This window comes from Penicillium hispanicum, assembly GCF_028827665.1.
Source record: "Penicillium hispanicum strain IBT 35686 chromosome Unknown utg000002l_segment0_segment0, whole genome shotgun sequence".
Lineage (NCBI taxonomy): Eukaryota > Fungi > Ascomycota > Eurotiomycetes > Eurotiales > Aspergillaceae > Penicillium > Penicillium hispanicum.
The window spans coordinates 482,727-496,746 of NW_026623194.1; the positions used below are offsets into that span (position 1 = coordinate 482,727).

Here is a 14,020-nt window from a genome sequence, read left to right on the forward strand (position 1 = left end):
CCTAATTAGATCTACTATTATCTTTAAATATTATAGTATAAACTAGTTCCCTCTCTATAAAGATATATACACTCTTATAAGTAACTACACTAACACTATAAGCTAGATATTCTATAATAAAGTATAATATAATATATATAGTATCAATAGCCCTAATATCTATTTAAGTTTTACTATTAGTATAGTTACTATATTAAACCTCTTAACTAAAATAATCTTATATCTAAAAGGCTACTCTCTACTAATAAAGAAGCAAAAACCTATTAAAATTCTAGAAGTTATATCCTACTAAAATATTAATATAAATTTTATCTTTAATCTAAACTATATCTACTAGGTTATAATCGCCCCTAATAAATATATAATAGCACAATAAATATATCTTATACACCTTTAAGCCTTTAATAACGTTAACCCCTTTAACTATAATAAGTATATCTTAAAAGCTATATTCACAGTATACCTTAGCATTAACTATAATAAACTATACACAGTAATAATCTACTACACTAAAGTAAATAAGGTACACTAAAGTAAATCTATACCTAAATCACAATATACCTATTATCGCCACAATATATATACTACTCCTTATACTAGTCTCACTGTATATTAAAATAGCACTAACCCTAACCCTAAACTACTATACCTAATACCTAACACTATTAAAGCGCCCTTAAGCTATCCTAGTAAACCAATTATAGATGTTAAAGAACTAGTATATAAACTATCCCTAAATAATATAGTATTATATATAGATATCGCTTTATCCTATATCATATAGCTTACCTCAGCTATCTTATAGAACACCCTCACAGTATATATCACATTAACTGAACTCACCAACAAAAAGACCTAAAAGATCTATCACTAGTTAACGCACAATACTACATATATTAATTATATTATCAACACTATAACTAATAATAATATCACACACATTGTGGATACCCTATCCCTATATAACATATTTTATCTAGTACAGCCAATTATACAGACTCTACTAAGCGATATAAAGGACAAAGCCCTCACTATTATAGACACAATTAAATAAGCAAATATAGAGATCACTCGCCCCCTATAGGAGTATACCACCCCCTTTTATAGCTCCAGCACTACCTACGTGACAGTCCTAGTGAAAAGACGTCTCAGACTCCGCTAAGACCCTAACACTAAAAGACGCTATACACTAGATAGTGTGTATAACGCAGACACAGAAGACGAAGAGGATGATAAGGATATAGAATATTAGGGACGGAAGGAGGGATTCACAGTTTCTCTAGGAGCGTTTTCGGCGACTATAACACCAAAGACGGCGTCTTTTCTTGAGCAGGCACCTGTTACAGAGCGGAGTCAGGTGACTCCAGAATAACATCATTACGTAGCCGTCCTCATATTTTAGTCAATAACACATCTTACATCGTACCAACTAAGCTGCTCTGTAGCGATTGCTTCGCTACATTAAAGCCACGTAGTCTCATCGCATTACTAACCGCAGTAGGCAGCTGATCGGGTATACAGACGCTGACTTCGGTGGCTCTGTCGTTACTGACGGTGTATACTCGACATCAGGCTATGTATTCTAGCTCGCGGGCGCGCCAGTTTCCTGGTTGTCTAAGAGACAGGGGGGAGCGGCCATATCTACAACTCATGCCGAATACATCGGACAATACAATGCCATCCTGCATCTCCAATGGCTTCGCACCGTTCTGGCTTAGACACAGCTGTATCGGTCTCCGGTCACCAACATCATAGCCGACAACAGTCCGCCGTCGCGTTATCTCGCAATCCCAAGTTCCATAAACGGACGAAGCACTTCAATGTGAAGTTTCACTATCAGCGTGCTGGATACATGCGAGATTGAGCTTCAATATGTTCCGAGGAACAAGCCGCAGATGGACTCACCAAGCCATTGGGACCTACGGCCTTTGCCAAGTTTTGCAGTCTCTTAGGAATCGACGCCTCAGAGAGTCCAAAGCAATATGCATGACAGCACACGCGCTCTTTCCACTTTCTTTTCTCACGAGGGTTTTTGGGTGGTTTTACCGAGGCCTGCCTGCTCAGCTTGAATCCAGTATCGTCATTGCCAGCAATACGATCCTGAGGGAGAATGTTGTGATATGAGGCTGGTGCAGACCAGGAACCAAGCCGAACCATCAGAATTAATCCCGAAGTATATATACGAAGAACCAAGTTGATTGGAAATCAGCTTGATCTTCTTGTTGTATATATAACCTCATGTTTCCCTCTGAATGAAAAAAAATCAATCAATCAATCTTTAAACTACAACAGAGACCATATTTTTAACCATAATCTGGTATGTGAAACGACCGGGATTGCTCTCTAGAGCTCAACGAATATATTTCCAAAGCTTCAGGCTTTCAAGTTTTGCCAACTACTTCTTCTCCCAGAACAAATCCACATCTTGGCCTTGAATCCAATCTGCCATAGCTTTATACATACCATGGAAACCTTCATTGTTCGCATTCGGTAGGTCATTCAGGATAGGATGACCTAGCAGATGCTGTGCTACAGCCAAGTACTGGTAGCCCTCTGTGTATTTGGCCAATTCCTCTTTGGAGAAATCTGGCACGGTCTTACCATCAATCGGTATAACTTTGTCCTTTTCATAAAACAGTTTGACGTATTGGGCCTTCCAATCACCACCTTCTTTCTTGCAGAAGAAGATGAACCGGCAATCACAGTCGATATCAACAGGTATACCTTGAATAGTGAATCGCTGCGTGATGGTGGCTTTCATCTTTCCTATGGCCCGACCTGCATCAATGTTGACATTGGCGAGTGTACCGCACTCTCTGTGTGCGATGAAGTCCCCATTGTCGCGACCTTTGATGGAAACATCGATAAACTCATCGATTGGGAGACCACCAGCCCAAGCTTTGTATTCATATTTGAGAGAGTGAGGTTGTACGATGGAAGGGATGACCATGCATATGAATGATGATGATGGAGGATCTATCTACATGAGAGGAAGCTTAAGTGTGTGGGTCATGTGACACCCATATACGAACACCCCCCTAGCTACTGAGCTGTAGATATAGATGATATCGACGTCCATCGAGTATATAATTTAATCTAGCCAATCAGAGGCTAGGAATCAGCGCAGGAAAGCGCAGTTTAGGTCATAAGACCCAGTAAGCTGATAAAATAGTTATATTTAGTGTATTTAAGTAGTTTAGTTAAACCATTAGTAACCTATTTAACTAAAAAGACCTATTAGAATATATAGATAAGCTTATATATCTCGTTGTGTATATAATACTATTTAATAGTAATATAATATATATATTAATAGAATTTAAGATTCCTAGTTAAATCAAGATATCCCTTATTATCTCTATAGATAGGTATAGATTATAGTATTAGTTTAGAGAGTCCTATCTTATTAAGGAACTGTTAAATCTATATCACTTCCTAATAAAAAAGTAATACTATAATATATTTAGCTTCTATACTGCTTAGTGTAACTATAGTCTATTTCTTTAATATCTAAGTAATAGGGCTATTAATAAGTTTAAAGATATAGCTAGAGGTTAATATATAGTTTTTAAAGTATTGTTCTATTTAATTAGTGTTATAGTAGCTAAGTAAATTATTAATTAATATAGGATAATAAATAATCTTTAGGATTTTAGTGCTAAAAAGATATTAAAAGATATAGTGAAAAGTAGTTAAATAGTCCTAAAAAGGATTATATATATACTATATAAGTTTAGTGATAGTATAAATAATATCTAGTTTTATTAAGATTATTAGCTATATAAATAATCTAACTATCTTTTTATATAGGTTAATATTATCACTAAAAGCTATTAATTAAAAAGATTATAGGATATTTTTATTAATAAAAGGAGTTAGCACTAGTTTATAGATTATTATACTAAAATATACTAGAATTTTATCTATATAGGATACTTAATAAAGATAAATTAATCTATTAGCTCTAAAATCAATATTAATATTAGTAAACTATTTAATATATTTATTATTAGTTAAGTCAAAATAATAAATAAGACTAATCTTTATTTAGTTAATATCTAAATTAGTTAATAATAGAATCAGTATATTATCTATAAAAATAAATATATAGATATAATAATTAGTTATATAAAAACTAAAAATTAAATTATTAGATTAAAAATATATAAAACTAAGTATAATTAAAATACTAGAAATTAGATTATACTATTCTTAAAGAGATTATTTTAATCTATAAAGGATCTTAATTAGCTATCCTATTTTACTAAGATAGTCTTTTTATTCTAATTTAAATAGATTAATATAAATCTCTTCTTTTAGTTTAGTATTAAAAAATATAATAATATAGTCTATATAATAAATTTTTAATTTAATACTATAGTAATAGCTATAAAGATTTTTATTAAAATAGATTTAGTGGTAACTAAATAGATCTTATTATAGTCTAATAGTATTTATTTAAAACTATATACTACTAAATATATTTTATAAATACTATTAATTTTAATTTTAAATATCTATTAAAGAGAAAAAGTTTTCTTTCTATAGACTTAATTAATAATTTACTAGGTTCTATTTAAATATTAATACTATAGTTCTTTTTTAGTAATAACTAACTATTTCACTTTCTTATATAAATATATAGCTTTATACTATAAATTTAGAATTTTAATTAAATTTTAGCTAGTTAATTTAATTAATTATAAGATTAAATAAGTTTTATTAATAATATCTTTAATATATATAAATATAGTTTATTAATAAAGTATTTATTCCTAAATATATATAAAATATTAAAGGCTTTTTTTAAGTAATTTAAAAAAGATTATTAAGACTAATTTATTATCTCTCTCTATTTTAGTATTATAGAGTTCTATCTCTTTAGTAATAATCTTTATTAGCTAGATTTTATTTAAAATTTCTTCTTATAGTATTACCTCCTTTTTTAAAATAGTATTTAGTATATAAATATATTTAGATAATAATATATAAATAATAGGAATATAAAGGTTAAAGATAATAAATAAATAGTATATAAGTCCTAGAGGTATAAATATTTAGTTAATTAAGACTAATATTTATAGTGAAGGTTATATAGCTATTAAAATAAATAGTTTTTATATAAGATAAATTACTAATTTAGGGGATTTTTAGTTAATAAAGTTAATAAATATATAGTAATAAGCTACTGATTAGTTATAATCTAGTAAGGTTTCTATCTCTTTTAGATAGAGATTAATATATCTAAATAAAATATCTAGATTATAATTAAAATATAGAAACTTTTATAGGGTTAACTTTTAAAAAATAATATAATAAAAGACTACTATCTTTTTTAAATATATATTATAAATATAATATTAACTATTATAGTTATAACCTAATAAATAACCTTTAGCTATATAAAAAGATAGCTTAATTATATATTTTTTCTTTAAAATAAGATACTATATTTAGTATTTTAGTATATATAGATTAGATAAATTTAGTTATTTACTATAGAAAGCTTTATATAATATTATATCTATTTTTAAATACTATAATCTATTTATAGTATAATTTATATTAAATAATAGCTTTTTTTAGAGATACTTTAGAATTTAATATTTAGATATTACTATAATAAGTGGCTTAATAAACTAGCAATTTTTTACTTTTATAATACTATTTAGCTATAGTATATAAAATAATATAAGGTCCTATTTAATTCTATATATTTAGCAGTAGTTAATAAATAAATTATATTTATAGATATTATTATCCTATATATATTTAATTTAATAGCTAAATTAGGTTTTAAAATAGATATTAAGGTTATAAAAGCACTATATAATCTTATCTTTTATATAAAGAAGATAGACTTAGTAAAAATAAAAAATATTATTAATAAAAGATATATAAAAGTAATAGCCTTTATAGATAGTAATACTAATAAATCTCTATATATTAATATAAATTATATTACTTAGATAGGTATAAATAGGCTTAGATTAACTAAATAAAAATAAATAACCTTTTCTAAATAGATATAATAGATAAAAATATTTAAAGGTTAAGTCCTTTTTAATAATAATTCTGTCTATATATTTTAGTATATAGTGGACTTTATACTTATTAGTATAGTATATATAGTGATATATAAGATCTATTAAGATAGGTTTAGGACTTTTAGTATCTAATATAGATACCAAATAAATAAATAAGTTAACTTTTATAAGATAGATTAATTAAGTATTAAGATTAATTATAATCTAGTACTAAGAATTCTCTTTATAGCTAATAGCTATAATTTTATTAGATATCTTATTAATTAATAAAATATATAAACTAAAGATAGAAAAGATATAATTATTATTATAAAGTTTATAATAAAAGATTAGGTTAAATACTATTATTAGTATTAACTAATAGTTCTTTAAAATAATTAATAAGAGTTTATTTTAGTAATTAGAGTATTAATCTTAAATAAAGATAACAATATTACTATACCTTTTAGTGTATTAAATAGTATTATTAACTATAAAAACTAAAATATAATATTTATTAAAATTAATAAAGTTAAAATAATATAGTATTATATAATTAGATATACTAAAATCTAGTATTTATTAATTAATTTCTAGATTACTATTATTAATAGATAAAATAGATATATAAATATAGGCGATTTATATATAAATAGTATTTAGGAATTATTAAAATAGCTATAATAAGTTATTATTATTCATTTTTTAAATATAGTTTTATATTAATATAATAGTAATATAATAACTACCTTAATAAGATCTATAACTAATATATCCTTTATATTTAGACTAATTCTATTATAAAAAGATTATAGATTAATCTTTTTTAGTATTTTTAGGATTAAAAGAGAATCAACTTTAATATAACTAACTTTTTAAATATAATATATATATCAGTAGAACTTCTTTTTTTTATTATTTTTATCCTTTAAGTCCTTTTTTTTAGACTTCTATTGCTAAATAAAAACTAATATAGTAGTTAAATATTTTTTATATATCTTATAGTTAAGAAAGTTAGTATATATATACTTTATAAAACTAGGTTTTATTAGATTAAGTTTAAAGATTTAGAACTATAGTTTAGTTTTTAGTACTATATATATAGTAGTTATAAATTAGCTAAACTGCTAATATTCTAAGGGATACTAAATAGATTTAAAGATCTTAATTAGCTTATTTAAAAAATAATACTATTTAGTGATAAATTAAATAAGATTATCACTGTTTCTATAATAATAGTATAAGATCTATTTATAGTAGATTAAAAAGATATTAGATATAGTAGTATTAAAGTTAATAATTAATAATTAATATATTTTAGCAGTAAAATTATATTTAGTGATAAATAATTATAAATTATTATTTAGGATAGTATTAAATAGATAAAGAGCTTAGTTCTAAAGAGATCACTAGATCTAATATTCTTTATTAAAAATTATTATATATTTTTATACCTAGTTAGACTAATTATTAATAATAACTTAGTTCTTAGATTTATTAAGTTAAAGAGCTATATAATAAATTATCTTTGCTTAAAATAGTATAGTAACTAAGTCCTAATAAATTAGCTAATTTTAGCTAATAATAATACACTAAAGTTCTTTATCTTAGATATTAAATATAATATAGGGTGTATATTTATAGATATTAGTTTATAGCTTTTTAGAGCTTTAGTATAGTATTAGTGATCTTCTTTTTATCTATAATAATAGAAGTAGTGTAAAAACTAATTAGTTAAATAAAGAAGATTATATCTTTTTAAATCCCTAATTAGATAAAAATCTAATATAGATTAGTATAGACTAATAGATTTATAGGGAATCGCGATAGTAAGATAATTTATTAATAAATTAAGCTAAAACTTAGTGCTTTAGTAGAACTAACTATATAGAGTTCAAATCCAGTGTTAAAAAGACAATAAGATAGATAGTTAATATAGAATCAACTAGTGAGATAAATATATATATATTAGTAGGGTTGCTAACCAGACTGTAAACCCTATAGGGACTCCACTGATATATATTAACAGTAAGTGAGTGTACTAGAGATAGTAAAGGGTAGGCAGGAAGAAAGACTGCCCAGAAAAGTGTTACTGCTAAGCGATAGCAAGGTTAAGATAAAACCAGCAATAGCGAGGTCACTAGCGCCTATGTAAGTGAGGGGCACAGTAGAGGTATAAGACTCTACTGAAGATAAGCAGGAGGGCTTATAACCTAAGAGAGTGAGGTTGTATGATGGAAGGGATGACCATGCATATAAATGATGATGATGGAGGATCTATCTACATGAGAGGAAGCTTAAGTGTGTGGGTCATGTGACACCCACATACGAACAATATTAGTCAATGCATCAAAGGTCTGACAAGTCAATTGACTTACCAGTCCAGACGTAAGCGCCTTCTTTGGTAAAGAGACTGCGGTAATTGTACCATTCAGAGAAGTCTCTATACACAGGCCAGCCTTTGCAAAGTTCAATTACACATTGCCTTGCATGCTTTTCTTCGGTACTGCCATTGTTGTGGTTGCTGTGAACCAGTTCTGTCTCTTGGGCTGGAACGTTGTAGAGTGTGTGCTCGTTCGCGGACATTGTGATAAGTGCCTCCCGGACGCATAAAAAAATGATATTGTGTTATGTGTGAAATGAACAGGTTAGTGGGCTCCCTAGTTATACGAGAATTCCAATGAAGACCATAACTATAACAGGTTTTCAAATCCTTGAGATCATTGATCCAGATTAACTAACCAACTAGTTAGTCGCTTCGTGAGGTCATTATCTCCACCTCGGCAAGGTTTACGGCATTTGACCAGATGAGGTTCAGATAACACGGAAGGTTTCGCTCCAAGAACATATATATAATTGAATAATATTTGTGTTTAAGGACTTATGATGGTATCCTTTTATTATTAATCGCACACGAATATAGCAAGCAAAATCACCCTGTTGCTTATGAACGGCAACGACATCCTTATCTCATCCGGCGAGAGAATCACCTCCGGACCCTGTTCTTTTCAGGGTGCTACTGACAAGGTGATCAACCAGGATTTAGAAAGCTGCGACGCCGCTTTCGACACCTGGTCTAATATCCCACCGACCAAGCGTCGTGCACTACTTCACAAGGCAGCGGAAAATCTACGCCCTCACTCTGAGGAATTTTCGCGCTGCATACAGGAGGAGATATATGCGCCGCCTGAATTTGCCGACTTCAATATAGAGGTGGGCAGTGAGACTATTAAGGAAAATGCCGCGTTGGTGACGGATGCCAGTTCAGGGTCAATCCCCATATCTGGCGGCGACGCTTACGCGCTAGTCTTCAAAGAGCCCCTCAGGACAGTTTTGACCATTGCGCCGTGGAACACGCCGATTATTCTAGGCCTAAGAGGGATTATGGCGCCACTGGCAGCTAGTAGTACAGTGCTATTCAAGGTATACTTACATACACCATCTTCATAAGGTGATGAAACCAACTTACCATTTCCCTTCATGCTTACATGTATATAGGGCTCGGAATTAAGTCCACAAACTAGTCCACAAACTCATTATATTCTTGCTACGATATTTAGGGACGTCGCATTCCCTCCTAGAGTTATGAACTTTGTCCTACATCGTCCTGAAGATGCTGGCCCATTCTATAAGACAATAATCAACCATAGAGCGGTTCACAAATGCAACTTCACGGGCTCAAGCAATGTCGGTCGCATCATTGGATCAAAGGCAGTATAAGCATTGAAGCCTATTCTCCTCAAACTTGGGGGTAAGAACTTTATCCTGGTACTCCACGATGCCAATATCGAGAAAGCGGCGGAGCAAGCATTTATCAGATCGACGCTAAATATGAGTATATCGATCGTTTCACAGCCTATTAAGACTGACAATATTGGGGGTGCAGAATAGTTAAGTTTGCATGTCCACTGAGCTCGTCGTTGCGGTTAAAGCTATCTATGATAAACTCGTGTCGCGCATTTACACTCATTTACACAAGCTCACTAAACCACACAGAGTTCTCAACCCCGCGAGCAAAGAGAAACTAGATGATCAATAATGCCTGTAACAAAGGGGCGAAAATTCACAGAGCAGAAGTGTCCACTTCTAAGGACACAGACTACCTAGCAACTATCACCAAGGGCGTCACTTCCGACATGGAGGTCCTTTACATTGAATCTTTCGGTCCCCTGATGGGCATCGTTTGTGTCCAGGATGAGGCGGAAGCCATCAATATGGCACATCAGTCGGCATACGGACTTTCATCTGCCATTTTCACAGCTTCTCATTATCGGGCCCTAAAATTGGCCAAACAAATTCAAATAGGAGCCGTTCACATCAATTCGATGATAATTCACGATGAGGCTACCTTACCCCATAGAGGCTACGGCGAAAGTGGTTAGGGCCGGTTTAGCGCGAGGTGGGGATTGGTCGAATTTTTGCAGACCAAAATGGTTATTTCTCAATCCCTATCCCATAGGGGTAATTCCAGTCTACTAGACTAGAATTAGGGCGGTATCCTTAAATATAGGAAAAAAAAGTAGGGCGGGGGTAGACTGGGATTGATTTTTCAAAGGTAGACTAGAATTATTTTCTGAAGTCGTACAAGGCTAAAAAATTAAAATGTTTTAAATCTCCTTCGTCTTTATACGATTCCTTAATTTTAGACCTTTAAACCTTCTCTATAGCTTAGGAGGGCAGTACAAAAACGTCGAGTTTTTTTTTAATAGGGTAAATTTAGGCTTAATTAATACTAAGTTAGCAGTATTAGGCTTATATAGGCTTAGGTATAACTATAAACTGCTGAAGATAGTTTAAAGCTATAAATATCTATTAGTTAGTAAAAGCAGCTAAATAATATACTTATTAGAAGGACTTAATATATATTAACCTCTTTTAGCTAAAAGAGCTAGCTAGACTATATAGGAATTAACACTAGAGATAAATCACTAGCTAAAGATATATTAGTATAATATATAAATACTATAGAAAGGGCTATACTACTATTTATAGACTTATAGGATAGGGATCTAGATTATACTAGCTTAGATATAACCCTATAAAAGCTATTAGTAAGATTACTATACCTATAGAGTATTATTAGCAATAACTATTATACCCTTTATCTCTATATACTATTTCTAGTGTAGCTATTATAATTATTATAGTAAATATAGTTAATATAGGGATTAATAAGGGAAGCTATTTTTATAGCAGTAAAAGAACTATATCTTCTAGTATATTAGTAAATAAATTACCTAGGTTAATCTGCTAAATTAATAATTATTATATATTACTAAACTTTTTAATAAGACTAATTTACTATATAGCTTCTATAGATATTATAAAAGATACTAAGATAACTATATTAGCTTTATTATTAAAGTAAAGATCGATCTAAGATATAATTTATTAGTATTAAAACCTACTAAAAAAGTATATAAATAATTTACTATAAGATAGGCCTATTAAAGAGCTAAGCAGTATATATATTTTATTCTCTTAGAATCAGCAATATATATATACCTTTATATATATTAGAGTTATTAAATATATTATATACACTATAATACTATTAGATTTAATAGTATATTTAGTGGTTATTAGTTTAAAAGATATATATTAGCTATTATAGTAATAAAGATAATAATAAGTTAATACTATAAAGATATACTAAATAGATAATCTTTATAAAAAGACTTGCGATAAAGAAACTATTTACCTTACTAAATTATAAGTAAGCTATATATAAAAGGACTATATCTTATAAAGATATTAGTTTATTATAGTAGAAGTAAGAAAATTAGAGGAATAAAGGCCTTATATTAACCTATAAGGATATAGGCCCTTAAAAAAGGGGGTAATATTATAACCCTAGCCCTTATAGGGACTATATATATAGTCTCTATAGTCCTATATACTATATATACCTATAGTCTATATAGACTACTATACTATACAGGGACTTATATCCCTATATATACCTAGATAGTATATCAGTAATTAGTTTATACTCAGAATTAAGTCATTGGTTTCTTCACTTTAATCCTTTTACTATCTCCTTGGAATGCCTCATAGAGCCAGTCCTAATATATAATTTAAGAGATAAAACCTAGTAATATTATCTATATATAATCTAGAGCTAAAACTCCTTTTTAAAAAGTTAAATCTATAATTTATTAAATCTTTCTAAGTTTTAGCTATAATAAGATTATAAATATATTAGTTAGTATTACTAAAATAATATATATAAATTTATAATATCTTCTATATATCTCTTTTAGAACTATAGAGAAGAAGAATTAATACTAAATTATTATTAATACTAAAACTAGCTAATAATAATAAATAAGAAGTTAAAAAAATCTATAATAAAAAACTTATTAATAAAAACTACTATTTTTTAGTTAAATAGATAAAATAGCTATTAAAATATAACTAATAAATTATATATAAAAATATAGGGAACACTTAGACTATAATTAATAAATTCAGAAAAAAATAGAAAAATTAAAAAGATTAATTTAATATAAGCTAAGTTAAAAATTATATAAAAAAGCTATAACTAAAATCTATAAAATAATACTAAATCCCTATAAAATTAATAATAAAAAGGGCTAGTAAAACTTTAACTAATCTTAAATATCTAATTAAAAAATAGCTATCTCTTTATTTTTATCTAGAATATCTATTTTATAAATAATTTCTATAATTATTTTATAAAAATAAACTTTAGTAATTATCTAAGATATATAACTATTATCTATAGATATAATTTAATATTTAATTAATAACTTATAGTTAGTAATTTACTTTAAAATAAACTAAAAATTAAGCTTTAGTAAAGGATTTAAAAAGATAATTTATCTAGTTAAAAATTACTAATACTTTTATTAAATAGTTTATAAATTATTAATAAATCACTATTAAATGTTAAAAAAATAATTAAAAAACTTTTATTAAAAAAACTTAAACTTAAATAACTAGAAATCTATAAATAGATTAATAAAAAATAATTAAAAATATAAACCCTATATAACTTTTTAATAGCTAAAACTATATAAAGCTAAATATTATTTAGTTAAATATTTTAGTTAAGAATCTCTGCTAAATTACTATTAAAAAAATAAAAAAGATCCTAGAATATATTTATTAACTAAATTAATTTTATTAAATTAATAGTATTTTTAGTAATTCTACTTAGAATCTAATCTATATTAAAAATATATTATTTTTAAATTATTATAGAAAGATTATTAAATTATATATAGTATTCTTTATTAAATAAAATATATAATTTATTTAAAATAGTTTAATACTATTTTAGCTATTTTTAGTTTGCCTAAAATAAAAATTATATTAGTTAAATTAAATAATATAAATTTAATTATATACTAAATAAATTAGTAATAAAAAAATATTAATTAGCTTTTAAAGTGAAGAAAGAAATAAAAAAATAGAAAATAAAATAAAATTTCTTTTAAATATTTTAAAAACTTAATTAGTACTTTAATTTAATAAAAAAAGTTATTAAATTAGTAAAAAAATACTTTAGAAATATAAAAAATAAATAGAGATATAATTTTAAAAAACTTAAAAAAAAAGTTTTAAAAAAAATATAATATCTCTTATTTCTACTATAAGACTAACTAAAAATACTTAAGTATTTTAATAATTAACTAAAATAAATCTAAATTAGAAACTATAAAATTTTAATAAACTATTTAAGTATCTTTATATTACTACTAATAAAATAATACTATATTATTATATCTTATAAATAAACTAAAAACTAAATCTAAAAAATTATTTTTAGTTAGCTATAGTTTTTTTATCTATAGCTATTTTATTTATAATATTATAAAAAAATAACTAAATTATATAATATTATAAAATATAATTATTATTATTTAGATATAACTATAAATTAAGATATATTAGTATAATTAATTTATTTAAATAAATAAGTATTTTTTACTAATAAATATTTATATATTAATAATATTTATTTTAAT

The 14,020-nt window shown here is 26.8% G+C and overlaps 2 protein-coding genes across 2 annotated transcripts; one reads left to right on the plus strand and one right to left on the minus strand.

The window, feature by feature from the left end:
* Nucleotides 1–2,395: 2,395 nt before the first annotated feature.
* Nucleotides 2,396–2,950, minus strand: N7459_001965 (putative pathogenesis associated protein Pep2; the record flags this gene model as incomplete). The annotated part of the gene is made up of 1 exon (XM_056941150.1): nucleotides 2,396–2,950. One exon carries the CDS (start codon nucleotides 2,948–2,950, stop codon nucleotides 2,396–2,398), a length of 555 nt encoding a protein of 184 aa, XP_056803005.1.
* A 6,022-nt stretch (nucleotides 2,951–8,972) lies between these two features.
* On the plus strand, nucleotides 8,973–9,476 carry N7459_001966 (aldehyde dehydrogenase; the record flags this gene model as incomplete). Its single annotated transcript, XM_056941151.1, has 1 exon — nucleotides 8,973–9,476. The coding sequence occupies one exon, from the start codon at nucleotides 8,973–8,975 to the stop codon at nucleotides 9,474–9,476; it is 504 nt and encodes a 167-aa protein (XP_056803006.1).
* Nucleotides 9,477–14,020: the final 4,544 nt, after the last annotated feature.